The 24,583-nt window shown below is 42.4% G+C and overlaps 2 protein-coding genes across 2 annotated transcripts in view; both read right to left on the bottom strand.

The window, feature by feature from the left end:
* The window catches only part of phlpp1 (PH domain and leucine rich repeat protein phosphatase 1), a 28,667-nt gene extending 16,211 nt beyond the window's left edge, over positions 1-12,456 (bottom strand). The window contains exon 1 of the mRNA XM_052609211.1: positions 10,969-12,456. Coding sequence (XP_052465171.1) covers positions 10,969-12,127 — 1,159 coding nt within the window. The 5' untranslated portion in view covers positions 12,128-12,456. The remainder of the gene's footprint in view (positions 1-10,968) is intronic.
* An 8,863-nt stretch (positions 12,457-21,319) lies between these two features.
* Positions 21,320-24,122, bottom strand: LOC128022214 (C-C chemokine receptor type 2). The gene is made up of 2 exons (XM_052609552.1): positions 23,897-24,122; positions 21,320-23,514 (listed from the first exon to the last, which is right to left on the bottom strand). Exons 1-2 carry the CDS (start codon positions 23,961-23,963, stop codon positions 22,559-22,561), a joined length of 1,023 nt encoding a protein of 340 aa, XP_052465512.1. The 5' UTR covers positions 23,964-24,122; the 3' UTR covers positions 21,320-22,558.
* Positions 24,123-24,583: the final 461 nt, after the last annotated feature.

The following is a 24,583-nucleotide window of genomic DNA, read 5'->3' as shown; positions in this document are numbered from 1 at the left end:
TGAGCGGAATTCACCACTGTTAAGCACAGAATTCAGAAGCCAGTACTAGTAATGAGCGGAATTCACCACTGTTAAGCACAGAATTTAGAAGTCAGTACTACTAATGAGAGGAATTCAACATTAAGCACAGAATTCAGCAGTCAGTACTACTAATGAGCGGAATTCAACATTAAGCACAGAATTCAGAAGCCAGTACTAGTAATGAGTGGAATTCACCACTGTTAAGCACAGAATTCAGCAGTCAGTACTAGTAATGAGTGGAATTCACCACTGTTAAGCACAGAATTCAGCAGTCAGTACTACTAATGAGCGGAATTCACCACTGTTAAGCACAGAATTCAGAAGCCAGTACTAGTAATGAGCGGAATTCACCACTGTTAAGCACAGAATTTAGAAGTCAGTACTACTAATGAGCGGAATTCAACATTAAGCACAGAATTCAGAAGCCAGTACTAGTAATGAGCGGAATTCACCACTGTTAAGCACAGAATTCAGAAGTCAGGACTAGTAATGAGCGGAATTCACCACTGTTAAGCACAGAATTCAGCAGTCAGTACTACTAATGAGCGGAATTCACCACTGTTAAGCACAGAATTCAGCAGTCAGTACTACTAATGAGCGGAATTCACCACTGTTAAGCACAGAATTCAGAAGCCAGTACTAGTAATGAGCGGAATTCACCACTGTTAAGCACAGAATTTAGAAGTCAGTACTACTAATGAGAGGAATTCAACATTAAGCACAGAATTCAGCAGTCAGTACTACTAATGAGCGGAATTCAACATTAAGCACAGAACTCAGAAGCCAGTACTAGTAATGAGCGGAATTCACCACTGTTAAGCACAGAATTCAGCAGTCAGTACTACTAATGAGCGGAATTCACCACTGTTAAGCACAGAATTCAGCAGTCAGTACTACTAATGAGCGGAATTCACCACTGTTAAGCACAGAATTCAGAAGCCAGTACTAGTAATGAGCGGAATTCACCACTGTTAAGCACAGAATTCAGAAGTCAGTACTAGTAATGAGCTGAATTCACCACTGTTAAGCACAGAATTCAGAAGTCAGTACTACTAATGAGAGGAATTCAACATTAAGCACAGAATTCAGCAGTCAGTACTACTAATGAGAGGAATTCAACATTAAGCACAGAAGTCAGTACTAGTAATGAGCGGAATTCACCACTGTTAAGCACAGAATTCAGCAGTCAGTACTACTAATGAGCGGAATTCACCACTGTTAAGCACAGAATTCTGAAGTCAGTACTAGTAATGAGCGGAATTCACCACTGTTAAGCACAGAATTCAGCAGTCAGTACTACTAATGAGCGGAATTCACCACTGTTAAGCACAGAATTCAGCAGTCAGTACTAGTAAATAGTACAATTTAGCAGTCAGTAATAGTGAAGAGTAGAATTCAGCAGTCAGTATTAGTAAAGAGCAAAATTCAACAGTTAACACTAGTGAAGAGAAGAATTAGTCAGAACCAGATCATAATTCAGATTTGGATTCTGTTTTGAATAATTCATCAGTGCTCTATATGGAGTGAGTTTACATTCACCATTGAGAAACAGATGTACAATATGTTTTGCCATAAACTATATAACTCATGTGTTGTATTTAGTCCTGCACTGAACTCAGCGGACTCTTAACTATGCAGCACCATTCTTGCTTTCACTACAGTCAGAGCAAGCGAGATCTGACCCAAAAGCAGTGGCAGTATGTGGGTCAGGACCCCACGGTACGCCACATGGAGCGCTGTAGCCCACTTTACAGCTCGACCATCATCACAGGTTTAACATGCTTTCTGTTGTTGTTCATAAATGACTAGCTGCAGTGTTATCTCTTCTGTTATGTAGTGATCTGCTACAGTAAAGGAAACAAAAATAAGAAAAGCAGTTTACAAATATTGATGCTGTAGACTGACATCTTAAGGATGATTTAGGCGGATTGTGCATTTTCCCCGGGCGTGATCCTCAGAGAGGAAACCACAGCCTTTCCTGCGTGAGAACACTTCTGACTGACACAGAACCAAGAGCACATTAGCTGTTACACAGCTGTTCCGCCGAATTCACACCATCACATTGATTAGCCATTAACCAATTTACAGAGTCAATGAAGTGAGGCACAAATAACAGAATTCACATGAGCTTTCTGCATTGAGTCTGGCTGTTCACAGGCACAAATTAGTCCACAAGCCACAGTGTGGTAAATGGGACAAGTAAAGAATTCAGAATTCAGCAGTCAGAACTAGAGAAGAGACCGGAGTTCAGCGGTCAGTACTAGTAAAGAGTAGAATTCAGCAGTCAGTCAAGGATAGAAATGAACTTTTTAGTCCACTGGCCACTGTGGCTGGTGGATTTCAAAATCTACCACCAGTCAATGTTTTTACCAGCCACTTTTTTTGTTTTTAACCGACAATGTGTAACTGCATGTGAAAATGAATACTACAAGATCTACAATACTTAAGCAGTTTATTTAATCTCAAGTCTCAATGAAATACTGACATTTTCTCTTTCAGTGATGCTCAAAAATGCTGCCTATCTAGGCAGCTTACTAAGTTTTGAAACAGCCGACTCTTGCTAGAGCAGCTCATTCTCTCAGCTCCGCAGCCAACTGTATGATACACTGCACTGAACTTTTTTAATGCACAAACATTTTTACAATATTCCAAACAGTTTTCATACGCATTAATAATGTTGTATTTAATTCCAAAGGAAAGGATTCACCAATATAAGTGTTTTTTTTTTTTTTGGTGTATTTATTAAATTTGTTTGTGGTTGAGGGAACACGTGGGGAAAAGTCCCCTGTTCAACACTATCACTGAAAGAAATCTCGGCTCGCAAACTTTTATGCCGTCGACAAACGAACGCACAGCATTTTTAATACATTGTTTTTACGCGTCTTATCACGCCAGAGCTGTCAAACATGTGTGATACAATGTTGTTTCTACAAACAAAAATGAACAGCTTAACAACTTACTAGCCACAGAGCTAACTTCTGAAAAAGTACTTGAAGACTGGTAATAAAATGCATCCCCGGACAGCAGTTATTAGACACGCGACCGATAATACTGTTTGTATAAGATAAACACAAATTGTCCATATAATCTAAAATGTTGCAGAATGCTAGAGGAGAATGAACTTACCGGGGTTTGACAGAGATGTGACAGTATGCGGAAATTAGTGCACGATAACAAATACAACTTTTCACGCGATCTTGTATATCATGAGCGTGTGTAATAAAACGTACTGTAAATAACCAACAAATATATCACTCAGCTGGGCGGCACTAACTTCAGCTGCAAACACTGAACTGGGAACAACACCGCCGCTTCGGGCCCGGTTTACACCGCCTTTCTCCATGGAGCTGCTTCAGATGATATTACACTTTATTGCATGTTGTATACACACTAGGGATGGAAATTAACTTTTGTCCACCGGCCGGGTGAAACAGTATGCTATTTTTATTTACCCGCCACGGTGGCTGGTAGGTGAAGCGAGTTTACCCACCACAACACAAAATCACCCACATTTGGCTGGTGGTGGGTGCTAATTTCCATCCCTGGTCAGTACTAGTAAAGAGTATAATTCAGCAGTCAGAACTAGAGAAGAGACTCGAGTTCAGCGGTCAGTACTAGTAAAGAGTATAATTCAGCAGTCAGAACTAGAGAAGAGACTCGAGTTCAGCGGTCAGTACTAGTAAAGAGTAGAATTCAGCAGTCAGAACTAGTGGAGAGAGCGGACTTCAGTGGTCAGTACTAGTAAAGAGGAGAATTCGGCAGTTAGTTCAACTGAAGAACAGAACTCAGCAGTCAGTAGTTACAAAAAAACTGAATTCAGCTGTTGTACTACTAGTAAAGTACATTATTCAGAATTCAGTACTAGTAAAGACTAGAATTTATCAACTAGAACTATAGAAGAAAGTGGTTTTCAGTAGTCAGTACTAGTAAAGAGTGGTATTTAGAATTTACTTTACATTGGCCATTGAGAAAAAAATGCACATAACATCTAAAGTATCAAATGTCTGTACAGAATGAAGACCTGTGAAGGTCTCCCAGCCCTATGGCTGACTCCTGGACAGACGCCCTGAGGTCAGGGGTCAACAGTCTGTCTGTTGTCTGACTTAGGCTCTGTTTTTAGACACCTCATCCTGTTTAGAGCGGTTTGGCAGATGCAGTCCTCTGGGTATCCGGCACAAAGCAGAAGAGGGTGTGTGTCCAGGCTATATTTGTCCACGTTCAGCTCGTGTGGTCTAATGCACTGGAGAAACTGCCTGCGTGACATATTGGGGCTAAAAACTCCTGAATAATTTCTTTGAGGAGTTAAAAAGCTCATGACTGAGAGTGGCACATTCTGGAGGACTTCAGCACACCGCCACAGCTGTATTACACAATCTGACCTTTTCTAAAAAAACAAAACAAAAACAAAAATAACTATCCTTTCACACTGGTAAGATTTGAGAAGTGTTGATATTTAAGCATTTGAAAATACTTCTCAATAAAGACATTCTTATCAGAGCAAGCATAATTTCAACCAAACAGTAGCTGAAGTCAAGCAGATTTAAAACACAAGTGAAACACAGAAAGAATCTATTTTAAATAATCATGTTTTCACTAAACAGTTTCACTACATGTACACAAGGAACAAAGAGATTTTATCAGTTCGATGCTCTAAATGTGCCCTAAATAGCCCTATTAAAGACAGAAACTCATGGCCAGTGATGTCAATTCACTAGGATGATGTCATCCAATAAAACAAAACATGACAATATGGAATCAATTAAGTGTGGAATGACAGAAGAGAGAGAGAGTGAGAGAAAACTGCAGTTAACCATTAACCAACAGCACCAGCCAATTAAAAAACAGAACCACACAGCTTTGGAAATAACTGCTGATATCAGCATGAACAAGTGCCACACATTCATTTAAAATCTCCCAGTACAACACCACCTTACATCATTAGCAAACAACGGCCTTCATCTGCGTGGAGTTTACTGACCCATTCACATCTATGGGAACGATCCACGGATATGAAGATTCAGTAATTATTTTCTCGCCCTGATATTGATCTAATTCTGTATTTCCTTCTTTTTCTGCGGAACACAGAAGGAGAAAATAAAGAAGTCCTGCTCGTGTTTATCTATTTGATGTCAGTGAATGCTGACCACATTTGAGCTTTAAAAAAAAGCATGCAAACGTGTCATAAAATAATCCCATGCATGTTTTTGAGTATATACAGCAGGGCAGGGTGAGAAACAAACTGAAAATGTAGTTTATGATTAAGTGAAAAGCACAGAAGCACATCATTACGAGTGCATTCACACAACTATTGTATTTGTACCAGGTGTAATATTTGTCTAGGTGGCACTGAGGATTCACTTAAGCCTGTTTTAGATCCAGCTCTGCCAGACTGACCACTCAGCTCATTCAGAGGAGCATGACCGCATCTTTAACGGCACAAATGATGTAGGATTATGTGGCGAGTGCCATATATATATTCTATATCATAAAGACATGCTTTAATGTATATTTAGTGAATTTCAAATAAATATTGCATACAATTAATGTTTATTTCATTTATTTTTGTGCATGTTTTCATTAAATTGATGGTGGCTGATGAGCACTGATGTTAGTTGCAGTTACAGTACAGTAACACACACACACTCATATCCTGATGACACACACACACACTCATATATCCTGATGACACACACACACACACTCATATATCCTGATGACACATTGGGTCTTGTCTTGTCCTCTAAAGTGTGTTCCAGAGGACAGACGGTGAGCTCAGCACACAGACACTGCTGAATCTCCTGAAACCTCATCTGGATCCAGATGCTCGACACAGCACTTCCACAGCGACCTGACCACCAAACAGCCTCAGGTCGACTACAGCGCTTCAGCTGAGCTCAGAGGCTGCTCTTATGTGACGCACTGTAAATGTGCAGCGCTTCTACTGTGACTGTACTGACTCACCAAACACTCCTCTCTGCTGCGTGAATGTGTGCGGAAAACCAGACCAGACAGAGAGAGAGAGAGAGAGAGAGAGAGAGAACAAGACACACACACACACATTCTCTCTCTCTCTCACACTCTCTCTCTCTCACACTCACACACACACACTCTCTCTCTCTCTCACACACACACACACACACACACTCTCTCTCTCTCTCTCACACTCACACACGTGCCTGAGCGGATCAAGCTGTTTGTCAGAGACTAACACAGTTACATAACACACAGAGGTAGTGTGTGTGGACTCGACTGTAGAGCGTGACACAGTTCAACATGCTGATAATATGAATCGTTATGATTATCATCCAGCTCCTGTCTGACAGAAGTCCTCACGAGGAGCCTGTACTCACACCGTCAGCGTTCACATGAGCTGAGACCCTAAAACACACACATCCTGACGTGTTCTGAACTAATGACACGTGATCTGAGCTCAGGGGCTTTACGTTCAGCTGGCTGCTGTCAACTAGAACCAGAACATTCAGCTCAGAAACAATATGCACTTGATGATCAAATGTATTTCTTATATCAAACAACAGCTTGAAAAATGTGATCACAAACAAACTGAAACACTGACCTGTAAGCCATTTATCACATTATTCACAATCACGCAACATATCGAACACGATCCACAGGATATGAAATGTCTTAAACTCTGGCACTTCACAACTCAACATCCTTCAGACGGAAGCTTCAGCTCCGAGCACGACATGCCCGACATTTCCAGAGAGTCTGAGTACATACTTCACATGCCTGCACACTACATTACACTACACTATACTACAGTACACTACACTATACTGCAGTACAGTACACTACACTACACCACACCACACTACAGTATACTACACTACAGTACACCACACCACACTACACTACAGTACACTACACTACACCACACTACAGTATACTACACTACACTACACTACAGTACACTACACCACACCACAGTACACTACACTACAGTACACCACACTACACCAAACCACAGTACAGTACACTACACTACAGTACACTACACCACAGTACACTACACTACACCACAGTACAGTACACTACACTACACCGCACTACACCACACTACAGTACTCTACACTACAGTACACCACACTACACCACACTACAGTACACTACACTACACTACACCATAGTACACTACACTACAGTACTATACACCACAGTACACCACACTACACCACACTACAGTACACTACACTACACCACGCTACAGTACACTACACTACAGTACACTACTCTACACTACACCACACTACAGTACACTACACTACAGTACACTATACTACACTACACTACACCACACTAAACTACTATACAGTACACTACACTACACCACACCACAGTACACTACAGTACACTACACCACAGTACACTACACTACACCACACCACAGTACACTACTCTACACTACACCACACTACAGTACACTACACTACAGTACACTACACTACACCACACTACAGTACACTACACTACAGTACACTACTCTACACTACACCACACTACAGTACACTACACTACAGTACACTATACTACACCACACCACAGTACACTACAGTACACTATACTGCAGTACAGTACACTACACTACACCACACTACAGTACACTACACTACAGTACACTACACTACACCACACTACAGTACACTACTCTACACTACACCACACTACAGTACACTACACTACAGTACACTATACTACACTACAGTACACCACACTAAACTACTATACAGTACACTACACTACACCACACCACAGTACACTACAGTACACTACACCACAGTACACTACACTACACCACACCACAGTACACTACTCTACACTACACCACACTACAGTACACTACACTACAGTACACTATACTACACTACAGTACACCACACTACACTACTATACAGTACACTACACTACACCACACCACAGTACACTACAGTACAGTACACTACACCACAGTACACTACACTACACCACACCACAGTACACTACACCACAGTACACTACACTACAGTACAGTACACTACACTACAGTACACCACAGTACACTACACTACAGTACACTACTCTACAGTACACCACACTACAGTACACTACAGTACAGTACACTATACTACACTACAGTACACCACACTACACTACTATACAGTACACTACACTACACTACACCACAGTACACTACAGTACAGTACACTATACTACACTACAGTACACCACACTACACTACTATACAGTACACTACACTACACCACACCACACTACACTACAGTACACTACACTACAGTACACTACACCACAGTACGCTACACAACAGTACAGTACACTAAACTACACTACTAAACAGCACAGAGATGCCAGATCCTCCTCACACGAGCACAGCAGCTGCTGGAGCAACACTAACTGAGAGAAACACCCGAGAAGGGCTCTGTTCTTGAACAATAGAATTAGTGAGTGGAGTTATTTCCAAAGCATCAGGGCTGAGACATCGTCACATATGAGAGAACAGAGCAGACTGACTCATGCAAATGCTAAAATATTCCACGATTAACACCATCATATCTATCCCACCACACTCAAATTACAATATGCCTTCTCTTCACTGCAGAACCAAACATAGCCAAACTATGAAATGAAACCGTTGTGAAATGTTTTTTGAAACCTAACAGGTTTCTGTGCCTTTAAACAAAAATATGTTCATAAAAATCTAAAAAGAAGTTTGCATGTTTTATGTTGAGTATATTCAGCATACTAATGATTGGCTGTTTTCAACCCATTTTCAACATTTAACCCAACTGTTGGATGAAAACAACCAATCGCTGGGTTTGTCCATATTTCACCCAGCATTATTTAGTGTATCATATATGATTCATCAGGCTTTTTTAATTCTGCTGATTATAATGTAAATCAGTGAGATGTTTCTAACAGTAGAGCAGATACTGACATAAACTGATGTAAATATCACTCTATATCTCCAGTAATGAGATGAGATGTGAATGATCCGCACATATAACACAGTGATGGAGAGCTGGAGAAATCAAGGCTCCTCAGAAGATGTGAGATGTTCTGGAGGCTTGTGAAGATCATTCCTCCGCTGAGGAACAGTGAAAGTAAAGCTCCTCAAAAGATCCTGAGGATCAGATGTGAGACTCTAAAACATGATTGATGGAGAATCCAGTAAAGCTGAGCTGCTTCAGTCCAGTGAGAGTTCATCTGGAGATATTACTGACCTTATCCTGACCTTTACTTGATCACAATCAGGAGAGATCTGAAAGCATTACACTAAAAGAGCTCTGACTGGAGTGATTGTCTGGACTCTCGATCAGAGACAGAAGACATGAGATGGAGTGTGAAACAGGTTTGACACACATCTGATCATTCAGAGGATCTGATTCTTCACTCAGCTCCAACAGTTGCTAAGATCCACTCCTGCTCTGCTCAACGAATCCCACAGCCCTCTTCCCCATCGTGTTCCTCACAGCCCTGTTTTTCTCAGCGGCGTGAATGAAAGCACTTCCTGCGGCCCACTGTTGGCCGACGGCTGAATGGATGTTGGCGTGAGACACTGAAGAGATCGCGAGCCAAGAACAGACCGCTGAACAGCATCTAAATATCCAGAGCTCTCTTCACCCTCCACTGCACCAACAGCATTCAGCCTTTCAGCACAATCACAAAGAACAGACCGGAACAAGAGCACACAATGGTTCTGTGGGAGCCGAGAACGCTGCCATGCTTTATTACCAGAGAGAGAGTGTGTGTGTGTGTGTGTGAGAGAGAGAGAGAGAGAGTGAGAGGGAGAGAGGGTGTGTGTGTGTGTGTGAGAGAGAGAGAGAGAGAGAGGGAGAGAGGGAGAGAGTGTGTGTGTGTGTGAGAGAGAGAGAGAGAGAGAGAGAGAGGGAGAGTGTGTGTGTGTGTGTGTGTGAGAGAGAGAGAGAGAGAGAGGGAGAGAGTGTGTGTGTGTGTGAGAGAGAGAGGGGGGGGAGAGGGAGAGAGAGAGAGTATGTGCATGTGTGTGTGTGAGAGAGAGAGAGGGAGAGAGAGAGAGAGAGAGTGAGTGTGTGTGTGTGTGAGAGAGAGAGAGAGAGAGAGAGAGAGAGTGTGTGTGTGTGTGAGAGAGAGAGAGAGAGAGAGAGAGATCCATGGGAACATAAACATGGAGGGAGGATCATTGTGAATTCAAGCTTGTTCTCACAAAGTTGTGAAGACAGCGACTGGAGGCTCACGTGTGACATGCACTCAGCCACAGCGACGCTACAGGAGCCATCTCTCACACACACACACACACACACACACACACTCACACACACACACACACGCTCTGTGTGTTTGTAAACATTACTGTGATGCAGAATTCACAAGGTTATTCATTTAGCAAGTTCTGTTTAAAATAAGTACATAAATAAAGTGAACTATTTCTGACATGCTCATGCAGTATAACACTCGTATGTGCATGCACCTGTATTCTGTGTGTGTACAGTTTTTAAACACTTCGGGAAGGTTATTTATTTGTAAGGTAAATAAGTTGCACTATTTTTAAGACGCTGTATAACATCTGCTTGACCCTGACGTGACGGATCTGATCTCTCACCTCTAATCGTCTGCATGCACGTGTTTGTGAAGTACACTTGTATAATGTGTAAAGTGAAAACTGTGTAAAGAATAAACCAAAGCCAGTGCAATTACAAACGAGGTATCAGTGCGTCTCGGTGTAAAGTGCTTCTCGTAACCAGCATGCTGACCTGAAATATTGCTCAGCTTCAGTTTCTAGCACCTTATTTGTGTTGAATTTCAGGAGATGCACACGAATCAGATGTTGACACTAAATAAACCTGAGAGCAGAACATTAATACGGGTTTGAGCACCTGACCGACAGCAGAGCGTGACAGTGTTTAGGCTCTGAATCACACACATCAGCTGACGGTCACGACTCTCACACATTACCTGCGTAGAAGCGCAGGAGTGACCCCAGCTCAGTGTTCATGCCCTCCTCCTGGACACGCCACGGGTCCTTAAATCCCAGTTTAAAGAGGAAGTCGTTCTGGATCTGCAGGGGCCTCTCCTCGGGCCCCAGGCGCCGGGCGGCCTCTCCGTGCAGCTGGACGTACAGCGCCGGGCCGGGGTCCGAGGCGGACGGCGTGACTGCTCCATCCTCACACGTGTCCGGACTCACAGCGAGACCCGCCTCGGCTTCTTCCGTCTGGGGCCCCGGCGGGACGGGCTCCGGGGCACAGTCCAGCTCCAGCTCGTCCGAGGAGCTGCCGTATGTGTCCAGGCCCTCTGCGGCGCTGCTGTCGAACCCCGAGGCCTCCGTGCCCAGGATCATGTCGTCGCTGAGCGAGTCCCGGTGCTGGCTGAAGCGGGCCCCGGAGCTGAGGTCGTCACACGCACTGCTGCTCTCCACATCGGAGCCGGCGCTCCTCCTGACCGAGTCCTGGTCCTGCGGGGAGTCCAGTCCGGGCGCGGTGTAGCTGTCGTACTCCAGCAGGAGCCGCAGCCGGTCGCTGGGCTGGTCCCTGAGGCCCTCGGGCCCCGTGTGTAGGTGTGTGAGCGGGTTCTCTCCGTCACAGGTCCCGGGGACGTCTGTAGATGGGCAGCTCCTGGCGGTCAGCCTCAGGACGGAGCCGGGTCTACCGCTGGCCTGCTGCAGGCGCTGGGCGATCTCTGCTGCGGTGCTCTCCACCGAGCACAGTACGGGGACCGGCTGAGACCCCTGAGAGCCCGGATCTCGCTCGCTCACGTGTATGCAGCCGCGGCGCAGCTCCTGCCGGACCCACTGCCGGTCACACAGCTGCAGAGGAGGACTGGCTCTGTGTCTCAGCAGCGTCTGCCGGTCCAGACTCCGACTGATGCTGGACACATGCCTCTTCACCCTCCTCCTCCTCAGCAGCAGGCTCGAGCTGCTCCTGCTGGCTTTACTGAGCACGCTGAGCTCGGCTGGGCTCTGGCTTCGGGTCCGAGGCTCGTCTGAACGCGTCTGACGGGGGTTCGACGCTCTCTGGCCTTCATCATCTTCTTCATCATCGTTGTTGTTGTTGTGTTCTGCTGTGGATCTCAAGGCCACGCTCAGAGCGCGGCTCTTCTTCAGTATAACGCTCTCCATCCTCACGAGATCACTCTTAGTCCATTCGAGCGGAGATATGAGCGCCGCACGACGCGCGGAGGAGCGTCATGTACGCACGCGGGGATGATCGCGGCGCACCGCTCGGCAGCAGATCATGGAGTCTAAAGGCGGACGACGCAAATCTCGCGAGACTGCAAATCGCCCTGAAACCTAGAAGCGAAAGCTGAAGAGGAACGGAACGCCGTTTTTATTACAGCCTGGCGTTTCTAGTGGTATTCTAGCGAACATTTTAACTGTTCTTTGCATATTAAAAATAAAAAATAAAATATAAGAAGGAGGAAGAGACGTCACTGTAAGCGCGCAGGAATTGCAAACCATCGCGAGAGTTCGCGTCAAGCTGACGCTTCAGAGATTTTTGTCAGCAAACAGGGAAGCGTTGGATTTATTCAGTTCTGGTATTGTGTGCGTTTAAAACTATTTCATCATTTGCTTTTGCAAGTTTATTGCTTTTCGTATGTTATTTAATGAAAGGAGCGATGGGACGCGACGCTTCACTCAAGTCTCGCGAGAATAAACGCCAGCTAACGCCCCCCGGATCTGCTGTTTTGGATCGTTCAAACTCATCTAACGTGTGCAGATGTTAGAATTTTTGACTTGATATTCACGCTGGGAGTCGATATAATCGCGTCGATGTCGTCGTTCATGTGAAATATTAATAAACTGTGCGAGAAATCCGATGTCCGCATTTTTTTAACGTAAAACTCAAGTTCCCGAGATGCGCTGCGGCGTTTGTTTTTATGGTGCGTCACTATCATGTTCATCCAGGAGTTATGAAACAGCCGCAGTCATCAGCGCTTTGACACTACAGTCACTCAGCTGATCACATCACAAGATTCATCACGTATCAAAGAAATATTCAACAAATCATGCTTTCTTCTCACTATATTTAAATCTGAAAGTGACTGTGAGCGCTGCTATTTTAACAATCTAGGAATGTTGCATAGGCTTTCAGGAAATGTATGTTGATTTATGAAAATCAAATGAAGTATGAGCCAATGGAGAGGAAGAAGCTGCAACAGAAGGGTTTGACTGCCATCTAGCGGTCACACAGACGAACTACACTCAGTTCTTCTGTAAAACTCCAAAACTTTTACTTACCACCATATCACTATCATTCTTATATTTATCACTTATCACACAATTTTTTTTCATGTTTTAATCATGATTTCCTTTGTGCCATGTGCATTTAATCACATTTTAATCATTTTAGCAGACACTTTTATCCAAAGCGACTTACAAATGAGAACAATAGAAGCAGTCAGCATCAGTACCTTGAATTTGATGCGAGCGGTTACTGGAAGCCAGTGTAACCTGATGAGGAGAGGAGTAACATGAGCTTGTTTTGGCTCATTGAAGACTATAACGCCATTTTTCAGAAAGAACACCCATTTCGCTGAACAATAAACATTCCCCTGCTTTAACATGAGTCAGATTTGATGAAGTCTTACTGCAAAACTCTACACATATCCCTACATTTCTCAGTGCTTACACCATGTGGTCATTTAGAAAGCGCTAGCCTTCAATAGATAGATAGAAGATCCCAGTCAGTTCATTCAGTTTTGGAACAATGGATCCAGAGAGACATGATTGACAAGGTGGAGGACACCAGACAGGAGGAAGAGGAGGGAGAGGACGAGGAGACAAGGAGTCTCAGATGAAACTTGTGCCAGTTGACCATGTCCTTGTCCATGGTTTAACAATGAGGGACACTGGGAAATGAGTCCAGCCAAACTGAAGTTGCTTCACCGTCCCCTTGATCGTGAGGAAGACAGGCAGGTGTACCTCAGTGTACTCTACTGTTACTGTTGAGAGCGCTCCTCTGTTAAAACACATTCATCAAACTGACTTACACGGAGAGAGTTTCTGTAGAAAGATGTGTTACAGTAATCAGTCGTTTTATTTGTGTAGGACACAGAGACGATGGAATGGAAGAAGCCTGACTAGACATTACAGCTGATGTGTGATGAGAGGATCAGTCATGCGAGAGGATTTTACCCACAATCCCTTGCTAGGGCCAGTATAGTCTGTGATGTCTGTCCCAGACCAAAGATGTGATGCTGGGGCAGAATATTTTTGTTGTTGTTTGGTGTATTGTACAGTAGATTAAGGAATAGAAAATGTGCAAATGTATACACATATGTTCATCATGTGAAAGGTTCCTTGAGGGCGAGAACCAAAAGCAACACAATTTATCACTGGTTATTGTTTTTTTTTTTTTTGTAGTATTGTTTTGAATTTATCTCACCAGTGTGTAAGACTATGCTGTAGTGTGTGTGTTTTTGAGGGCTTGTGTGTGACGTCTGAGGGCAAAGTTTGGTATTTCAGCAAGAGTGAATGGTTCTGAGTCTAGAGCTTCATTTTGACCTGAAAATAGGTTTGGGGAATTGGGTGAGACGTTATGGATTTGTGTTCACTGTTTTGAGAATATGAGGCATAGTTTCAAGAAATGTGTTTAAGCAATCGAGAAAAACTGTAACACTTACATTTCTTTACTATATCATACCTTGTTCACATTCCTTTGAATAATTTGTATAATCTGTGTATTTTATGTATTGCCTGATTTTATTTCTGTTCTGTGCTCTGGAGCTTCTGTCAGCGAGAGGAAACTTAGCAGAAAAACTCTGATTCTGATCAACACACAACAAAAACACATACAAAACAAGCTTAAAACACCTTTAACAAACCAGTTGAAATTTTATATTGAAAGTGTAAATGATTACATACAGTAAACAAAGTAAATCAAGTGTCTGTGTTCTTTCATTCATTTTCAGGACTGTAGCTGCTGTTTGTGGCTTGACTCCCATGTACTGTCTTCTCCTTTGTGCATCAAAACCTACACACACACACACACACACACAAACACAAATGCATGAATGTGTGTGTGTGTGTGTGTGTCAAGTGAAGTCAAGTCACCTTTATGTATATAGCGCTTTAAACAAAATACACTGCGTCAAAGCACTGAACAACTTTCATTAGGAAAACAGTGTCAATAATGAAAAATGACAGTTAAAGGCAGTTCATCATTGAATTCAGTTATGTCATCTCTGTTCAGTTTAAATAGTGTCTGTGTATTTATTTGCAATCAAGTCAATGATATCGCTGTAGATGAAGTGACCCCAACTAAGCAAGCCAGAGGCGACAGCGGCAAGGAACCGAAACTCCATCGGTGACAGAATGGAGAAAAAAACCTTGGGAGAAACCAGGCTCAGTTGGGGGCCAGTTCTCCTCTGACCAGACGAAACCAGTAGTTCAATTCCAGGCTGCAGCAAAGTCAGATTGTGCAGAAGAATCATCTGTTTCCTGTGGTCTTGTCCTGGTGCTCCTCTGAGACAAGGTCTTTACAGGGGATCTGTATCTGGGGCTCTAGTTGTCCTGGTCTCCGCTGTCTTTCAGGGATGTAGAGCACCTTTCTAGGTGCTGATCCACCATCTGGTCTGGATACGTACTGGATCCGGGTGACTGCAGTGACCCTCTGATCTGGACACAGACTGGATCTCGTGGCCACGGTGACCTCGGAACAAGAGAGAAACAGACTAATATTAGCGTAGATGCCATTCTTCTAATGATGTAGCAAGTACGGTGTTATGTGAAGTGTTTCCGGTTCCAGTTTACCTAATTAATGCAGCCTAAAAATCCTTTAACGGATTTGGATATTAGAAGCATATTAGTATGTTATGTGTACGCCAGGTGTTGAGACCTGAGTTTCTTGTAGTGTCGTGGTGTGTGTGTGTACCTTCTCCTCCCTCTTACTCTCTCTGGTATCTGATAGGCTGCCCGCTGATGGGATGTATGATCGCCATTGGTGGTGGAGACAAGGCGTGGACTTTAAAAGGATGCTGCCAGCATTCAACGGGGATCTCGTTGTTGGTTCGGACGCGGTTGGGTTGAGAAGTCCTGGATCCCTTCTCCGGCCGATGATCAAATTTGTCACTTTCGAGTGTAATGTAAAAGCTAGTGATCACGTTCTTTCCTTTTCAGCCTTGTGTGCTAAGAACGTGGAGCAAAGGGGTGTCCTACTGATTTGTTTTGGCTGTCTTGTTTGGGTTCTGTTTTGTGTTAGGAAGTTATGGAAGTAAAATGTATTTACTTTTGTTATTTGAGGTTAGTTATTACTCTTTTCCTTTCTAGATTTGTTTTGTTTGGCCTTTGGGACACCCTGTAGAGATGCTCTTTGTTTCACTTGTTGGTTTTTAATAAATCTAATTACTTATTCTGATTAACATCATGTACCTGTTTGATTATTGACCGGAGTGATTCGTACTTGGGATCACATCACCACAACCCAGTCTTATTATTCCCTATTAAGAGGTTTTCCTACTACCCCTAGGCGCGGGGCGTAATAATTGGGGGCCGTCCAATTCTATTTTCAAACTTTTTTTTATTTTTTGTATTCCTTCGATGCGAGTTAAGAGGTAAGAGTACAATCTATATTCTATATTTTGACTGGCAGTTTTTTCATGGGTGGTGGGGAAGTGTAAGGTTGGTTTATATGGAGTTTAGTATAGAAGCATTTAAGCAGGATCCTTCGCGTGAGCTCTTGGAGTCGTGTCGAAAGACTGATTTGTATTTGGTGGCTGACTTCTATAGTGTTCCGGTTATAGAAACTGTTAGGAAGAAAGTTGTACGAGATGTAATTGAGGTGGCGTTAATACAGCAGGGTATTTTAGAGCTAGACCGAACGATGAGGTAGGTATGAATGCGGCGACAGGAGATGAAGTCGATACTGAAGCTCCAGAGTCTGATCCTATGCTGCGTTCACTTAGCAGCGTGAACTCGGAAGATTTGAGGCTGGCTATTCAGTTAAAGCAATTAGATCTAGAGATTAAACGTCAGGAACATACTACTCAGCTTCTGCGTTTTAGGCAATGCGAGTTAGAGACACAAGCTGGCAGTCGTTCGTTGGGGCTAGTGAAAACTCAGATGTACTTTCTACTCCTCCCAATGTTGGTAACTCTCCACCTTCTGAGCCTTTGTCTGGGACCCTAACTTAGATGATTTTGATGTTACTTTGGTGCCCACTTAATTCAGATATTGACGCACCGTATGATCCTTTCGTGTGTGAGGGAATGATTTCTCTTAGTGGATCTGAAGAATATTTGGTTCTGTAACCATGTTGCGTGATACAGGGCCTAATCAATCGTTCGTGTTAGCTAGGGCGCTGCCATTTTCTGAAAAAAGTTATTGCGGTTCTGATTTTCTTATTCAAGGGATTGAATTGGGTGTGTTGAAGGTACCGTTGCATAACGTGTACATTCGATCCGGGTTAGTAACAGGCTTTGTAAAGTTGGCAGTACGTCATGGGTTACCTGTAAATGGTGTTGCATTAATTGTAGGTAAAGATTTAGCCGGAGAAAAGGTACTTCCAATCCCCGAAGTTATTGAAAATCTTGTGTTTGATTCTGTTATTTCCGGTGAGTTAGCATCTGAATTTCCTTCGGTTTTTACGGCGTGTGTAGTTACACGCGCTAAAGCATGTAAGTTTGGTGATTCGATTGGTCTTTTGGATGCCTTCATGGCCACCGAGGGTAGAGCGACAACTGAGCTTTCTGTGGTAACATCTGAGTTGCCTGACCTTGAGGCGCTGTCTATGAGTAGTGGTGCTGAAATGCAGTCGGCCGAGTTGTTGCTGTCCGCTGACAAGGTTCTGATCTCTGCTGAACAGCGCAAAGACCCTTCTTTATTGTGCTGCAGGAAAAGGGTGGTAACTCTTATGGACATTGAAGGTAAATCAGTGGGATATTTTGGGGACAGTGATGTGTTGAAGAGAAAGTGGACTCCAGCAAGGTCGGATAGTTTAAGTTGGGATATGGTTTACCAGCTCGTAGTACCGAAATGTTTACGCAACCAGGTTTTGAGCATAGCTCATGATAATATTGCTGGCCATTTGGGAATTACTGAAACATATCATTGAATCTTACGTTATTTTTTCTGGCCTGGTATTAAATCTGATGTGGTTCAGTATTGTCGTTCGTGTCACGTGTGCCAGGTTTTAGGAAAGCCTAATCAAATCATCCGTCCTGCACCTCTTCAACCTATTCCTGTTTAAGGAGAGCCTGTCGCTTGGATAATCTTGAATTGTGTTGGGCCGTTACTGCGAACTAGATCGGGGCATGTCTATCTGCTTACGCTCATGTGCACGACTACTCGCTATCCAGAGGCGGTACCGTTACGCTCCTTAAAAGCGAAGGCTGTTGTGAACGCTCTGGTTACGTTTTTCTCTACTTTTGGTTTTCCTAAAGTGATCCAAACGGACCAGGGAACTAAATTCATGTCTTGACTGTTTAAACAGGTATTGTCTCAGCTGAAGATTACGCATGTTACATCTAGCCCGTACCGACCTGAGACGCAGGGAGCGCTCGAAAGGTTTCATCAAACCTTAAAGTCCATGTTGAGTAAATACTGTGTCGAGTCAGGAAAGGATTGGGATGAAGGGCTGCCTTTACTTATGTTTGCTGTCCGTGAGACCGTACAGGAGTCACTGGGGTTTAGCCCGGCAGAATTGGTTTTTGGGCACACGGTGAGGGGCCCACTCAAGATGCTGAAAGAGAACTGTCTGAATTATGTCGGTTCTTTTCGGAGCGACTGAACAATGCTTGTAAACTGGCTCAGACTGCTTTGGAGAGTAGGCAGACAAAAATGCAAAGAGGTTTTGACAAGACTGCTGTGGTTCGTTCATTCTCTGAGGGGGATAAAGTTCTAGTTTTACATCCAGTTCAGGGTGCTGCACTGCAAGCTAAATTCTCTGGTCCGTACGTCGTTGACAAGAAGCTAAGTGACACAAATTATGTTTTTCGAACTCCTGAGCGATGGAAAAAATCCTGTGTGTGTCACGTAAATATGCTGAAGTTGTATGTTGGTTGTGAGGAAGATGAGGAGTCAAAAAGCTCCGTTATCATTCCTGTAGCTTCGGCTGTGCCTGTTTCTGACAGCGATGTTGAAGATGGGTTGAACTTGCATAATACCCTAGTTTCAGGTGACAAACTGAATAACTGAATAATATGGTCCTGGAGAATTTAAATTCTCATCTGGTACATTTATCTGATTCTCAGCGAAATTATATCATTAAGATAATTAATTCTTCTTTGGGACTGTTTTCAGATATCCCTACTCGTACTCAAGTTTTGGAACACGATATTGATGTAGGTGACCATTCACCCATTAAGCAAAGTGCTGACAGAGTGATTCCCGTTAAACGTAAAATCATGGAAGCTGAGGTAAAGTATCTTGTTGAGAATGGTCTCGCAGTACCGAGTTCTAGCGCCTGGAGTTCACCATGTTTATGGTCTCCTAAATCTGACGGCACACAACGATTTTGCACAGATTACCGGAAAGTAAATGCCATGAAAAAAATGCTGCCCGCTGATGGGATGTACGATCGCCATTGGTGGTGGAGACAAGGCGTGGACACTGCCGGCATTCAACGGGGAGCTTATTGTTGGTTCAGACGCGGTTGGGTTGAGAACTCCTGGATCCCTTCTCCGGCCGATGATCAAATTTGTCACTTTCGAGTGTAATGTAAAAGCTAGTGATCACGTTCTTTCCTTTTCAACCTCGTGTACTAAGAACGTGTTTTGGCTATCTTGTTTGGGTTCTGTTTTGTGGGGTCGTGATGGCGCAGTGGATAAGACGCATGCCATTGGTCGGAGAGACCTGGGTTTGAATCCACTGTGAGAAACCAATGTGTCCCTGAGCAAGACACTTAACCCCTAGTTGCTCCAGAGGCGTGTGACCTCTGACTGATTTAGCAATTGTAAGTCGCTTTGGATAAAAGCGTCAGCTAAATGAATAAATGTAATGTAATGTAAATGTGTTAGGAAGTTAGGGGAGTAAAATGTATTTTACTTTTGTTATTTGAGGTTAGTTATTACTCTTTTCCTTAATTAATAGTTCTTTGGGGTCAAGTTGTGTTTTTTTGATGAGAGGCTTAATAACAGCCAGTTTGAAGGTTTTGGGGACATATCCTAATGACAATGAGGAATTAATAATAGTCAGAAGAGGATCTATGACTTCTGGAAGCACCTCTTTTAGGAGCTTAGATGGTATAGGGTCTAACATACATGTTGTAGGTTTAGATGATTTAACAAGTTTATACAATTCTTCCTCTCCTATAGTAGAGAATGAGTGGAACTGTTCCTCAGGGGGTCTATAGTGCACTGTCTGATGTGATACGGTAGCTGACGGCTGAATGGTTGCAATTTTATCTCTAATAGTATCGATTTTAGAAGTAAAGTAGTTCATAAAGTCATTACTGCTGTGGTGTTGGGAAATGTCAACACTTGTTGAGGCTTTATTTTTCATTAATTTAGCCACTGTATTGAATAAATACCTGGGGTTATGTTTGTTTTCTTCTAAAAGAGAAGAAAAGTAATCAGATCTAGCAGTTTTTAATGCTTTTCTGTAGGATAGGTTACTTTCCCGCCAAGCAATATGAAATACCTCTAGTTTTGTTTTCCTCCAGCTGCGCTCCATTTTTCGGGCTGCTCTCTTTAGGGTGCGAGTATGCTCATTATACCATGGTCTCAAACTGTTTTCCTTAACCTTCCTTAAGCGTAAAGGAGCAACTGTATTTAAAGTGCTAGAAAAGAGAGAGTCCATAGTTTCTGTTACATCATCAAGTTGTTCTGAGGTTTTGGATATGCTAAGGAATTCGGATACATCAGGAAGATAACTTAAAAAGCAGTCTTTTGTGGTAGAAGTGATGGTTCTTCGATACATGTAACAAGAAGTAGAATTTACAATTTTGGCTATATGAAGTTTGCACAAAACTAAATAATTATCTGAGATATCATCACTTGGCTGCATAATTTCAAGACTATCAACATCAATTCCATGTGACAGTATTAAATCTAGTGTATGATTTCGACAATGAGTAGGTCCTGAAACGTGTTGTCTAACACCAATAGAGTTCAGAATGTCTATAAATGCTGATCCCAATGCATCTTTTCATTATCGACATGGATATTAAAATCACCAACTATTAAGACTTTATCTGCAGCCAGAACTAACTCGGATGTAAAATCACCAAACTCTTTAATAAAGTCTGTATGGTGCCCTGGTGGCCTGTATACAGTAGCCAGTACAAACATAACAGGGGATTTATCATTAACATTGAAGTAATGGTGCTTCATATAACATTATCCAGAGAAACCAAACCAGTTATACTTGAAGCCTGCCCTCTGAGAAATCCTGAAAACGTTGTTATAAATTGAAGCAACTCCTCCCCCTTTGCCTTTTAGACGCGGCTCGTGTTTATAACAGTAATCTTGGGGGGTGGACTCATTTAAAATAATGTAATCATCAGGTTTTAGCCAGGTTTCTGTCAAACAGAGCACATCTAGATTATGATCAGTTATCATATTATTTACAAAAAGAGTTTTCGTAGAAAGGGATCTGATATTCAATAAGCCAATCTTTATCATTTGTTTATCCATATTGCTTCTGTTTTTTATTTGTTGAACCTCAATTAAATTATTAACCTTAACTTGGTTTGGACTTTTTTTTTTGTATTTTCTAGTTTGTGGAACAGACACAGTCTCTATAGTGTGATATCTAGGTGAAAGAGTCTCTATGTGCTGAGAATTAACTGACTTCTGTGACCTGAGGCAGAAGTAAAGCTGTTTCCTGTGATTGTGCGAGACTTCCCAATCATTACCATCAGTAAAAGATATCCCATAGTGTAGAAGAAAATGAAACTATTTGAGCCACAAACCAGTGCTATGATTATATCACATAATATAACCGTTGAAATAATCTGATAACAAATACCAGTTTTCAATATCAAGCAGCATAACATACTGTTTTTTACATCTAAAATAACTAGAAGTGAATGACACCAGAAGCCTCGAACGCACTAGTTACAAATGACTGCAAGTGAAAATGTCAAAATAAGGCGGAAAGGACAATGTGTTCATATGATGTTGTTATATAAAATCTCAAGGGTTTTTAAATCTACCAATAGTTTTGAGGTAATGTAACAGAGGAAGAGTTGTTTTTCCCCTGCATATTAATCTGAACATAAAACCAAGGTACAAACATAGTAATATCTACATTTAAAAGGATGGATTTTCTGTTATCCTCCCAGTGAGAGCTTCTCTAAGCTTTACTTCTTCTGAGAGTGTAAAATCACCAGGACAATGGCTTTTTAATGACTCATTTGATTAAAAGCAGCTTTACAATAAAAATCTTAAAAGCAACATTCAGAATATAGGCTAAATGTATTTCTTCAAAACAATTTTTTCAACATTTTCAAACACTTTGAGTTTATTTAAAAATGCTGATGAAATCATTCCCTTCAGAACTATTATGTGTATCATTTGCAAATCTAAAATATGAGCGATGGGCATGCAATATATAAGAGACTGAACTTCTGCTTCTGAAAGAGTACGCGTCTCTCTCTGGAGGACAGGGTCTCTATGTGATCAGTGTGGAGGAATACTCCGAAGATGCGCTCTCAGGTGACTGTGGAGGGTTCTTCAGGACCGTGAGCACTGCTCTTCTGAACTTCTGTCCCACACAGGTGTAGATGATGGGATTGAGGCAGCAGTGGCTTAATGCGATCGCTTCCACCCACTGCTTGGCAAGACTCAGATCATTAGACCACTCACGAGAAAGCATGAAGCCCTCCGTCTGCAGGAACCTGAGGAACGTGATGATGTTGTATGGAGTCCAGAAGAGGAAATAAAAGGCCAGCACAGTCAGGAGGAGTCTGATGATCCTGTGCTTTTCTTCTGATTTACTGCTGAGGATCCGGCAAAAGCAGAAGCTCATGATGATCAGAGGCAGAATCAAGCTCAGGGTGTTCAGGTACGTAAACGACATCCAGGCTGCACCTTCAGGATATTCAGATCCGCAGGATTCTTTGGTGCTCGTGTCCACTTTCACTTTGGCAAAAACAATATCAGGGAGGGACGCAAACAGGCTGAGCATCCATACAAATAAGCTCAGAGCCATTTTTGCAGGCCATTTTCTGGAACAGATGCTGTGTTTGTAGACGATGATGACGTAGCGATCCAGTGTCATGAGGACCATGAAGAAGACGCTGCTGTACAGACCCATCATGAAGAGAGCGGTTATGATGTGACACATGAATGAGCCAAGAACCCATCCTTGCACCGCACTGTGAGCCCAAACAGGGAGCGAGGCGAGAAAGAGCAGGTCAGACACGGCCAGACTGAGGAGACACACGTCTGTCAGACTGCATCTGTGACGGTGTCTGATCAGCACACACAGGACCACAGCGTTTCCCAGCAAACCAACGATGAAAACTGTGCTGTACAGGACGGCCAGGACAACCCCAGCGAAGACCCTTGTGCTGCCATCACTGTAAGATGAATCTGATTCTACCAAGTTATAGTAGTCACTGTAGTCTGGATCATAGAGGACACACAGACAACACAGTTAGCACACGTAAGATATTAAAGGACTGTTTTTAATTAATTTATTACGTATTCTGAAACCTTTCAACATTTCTTTAATCTCTCAACTCAAAAGCAAATATGCATATCATGTACTTATTTTTAACGCGTTTTAAATTGTTATTTTGGAAATAGATTTATGAATACTTGTCTGAGTAATATTGCAGTATTTTGGCAGATCATGATGTGTTCTGCTCACCTGATGTGTTTTACTTTCATTTGCTTAATAAACTACTTTCAGATCGTGTTGACAAATGTTTATAATTTCAGTGTGTTTACTGCTGAGTTTAGCATTAGAATTAAGTTCACTATAAAAAAGTAGCACTGAACTTACCATCTACTGTCCCCGGGCCCTCGGTCATGATTCCTGAATCTGGAAAAACTCTCTCTGCGTGATCCATCAGTCTTAAAACTGAAAGCAAACAGGAAATCCCTCAAAACTGCCCACTTCCTGAAGAACAGGCCAAAATGTTGACCGTGACAGAACTCTGTTTGCTTAAACCAAACAGTGACAAGAAATAAAATGATCAGATGGATCAATTCCCAGATGGGACAGGAGGGCTGCCAATCAATAAATGGAAAAACAAAGTATTTGATTATTTGAATGACAGTATATTTATATATATATATATATATATATATATATATATATATATATATATATATATATATATATATATATATATATATATATATATATATATATATATATATATATATATTCTTAAGGTGGGCCTTTAGCTATTATTCTTTGATTTTAAATCAGTAGCTATAGTGTATTCAAACTTTATTCACGCACCAGCTGTTATATGTGAACATATGTAAGCGCTGTTCACTTCTTCAGTGTCTAACTTCTGCATTCTCCTACATCACATTCATCATCATTATTATTATTAACAAACACAACAAAGAAAAAGACAACCAGTGTTGGGGAAGTTACTTTCAAAGGTAATGCATTACAACATTGAATTACTCCCTAAAATAATGACTAGATCATTTTTGCCTATAAAAGGGCATTTTT

This window comes from Carassius gibelio, chromosome A2 (genome assembly GCF_023724105.1).
Source record: "Carassius gibelio isolate Cgi1373 ecotype wild population from Czech Republic chromosome A2, carGib1.2-hapl.c, whole genome shotgun sequence".
Lineage (NCBI taxonomy): Eukaryota > Metazoa > Chordata > Actinopteri > Cypriniformes > Cyprinidae > Carassius > Carassius gibelio.
This window is presented reverse-complemented; position numbering and strand designations above follow the sequence as displayed.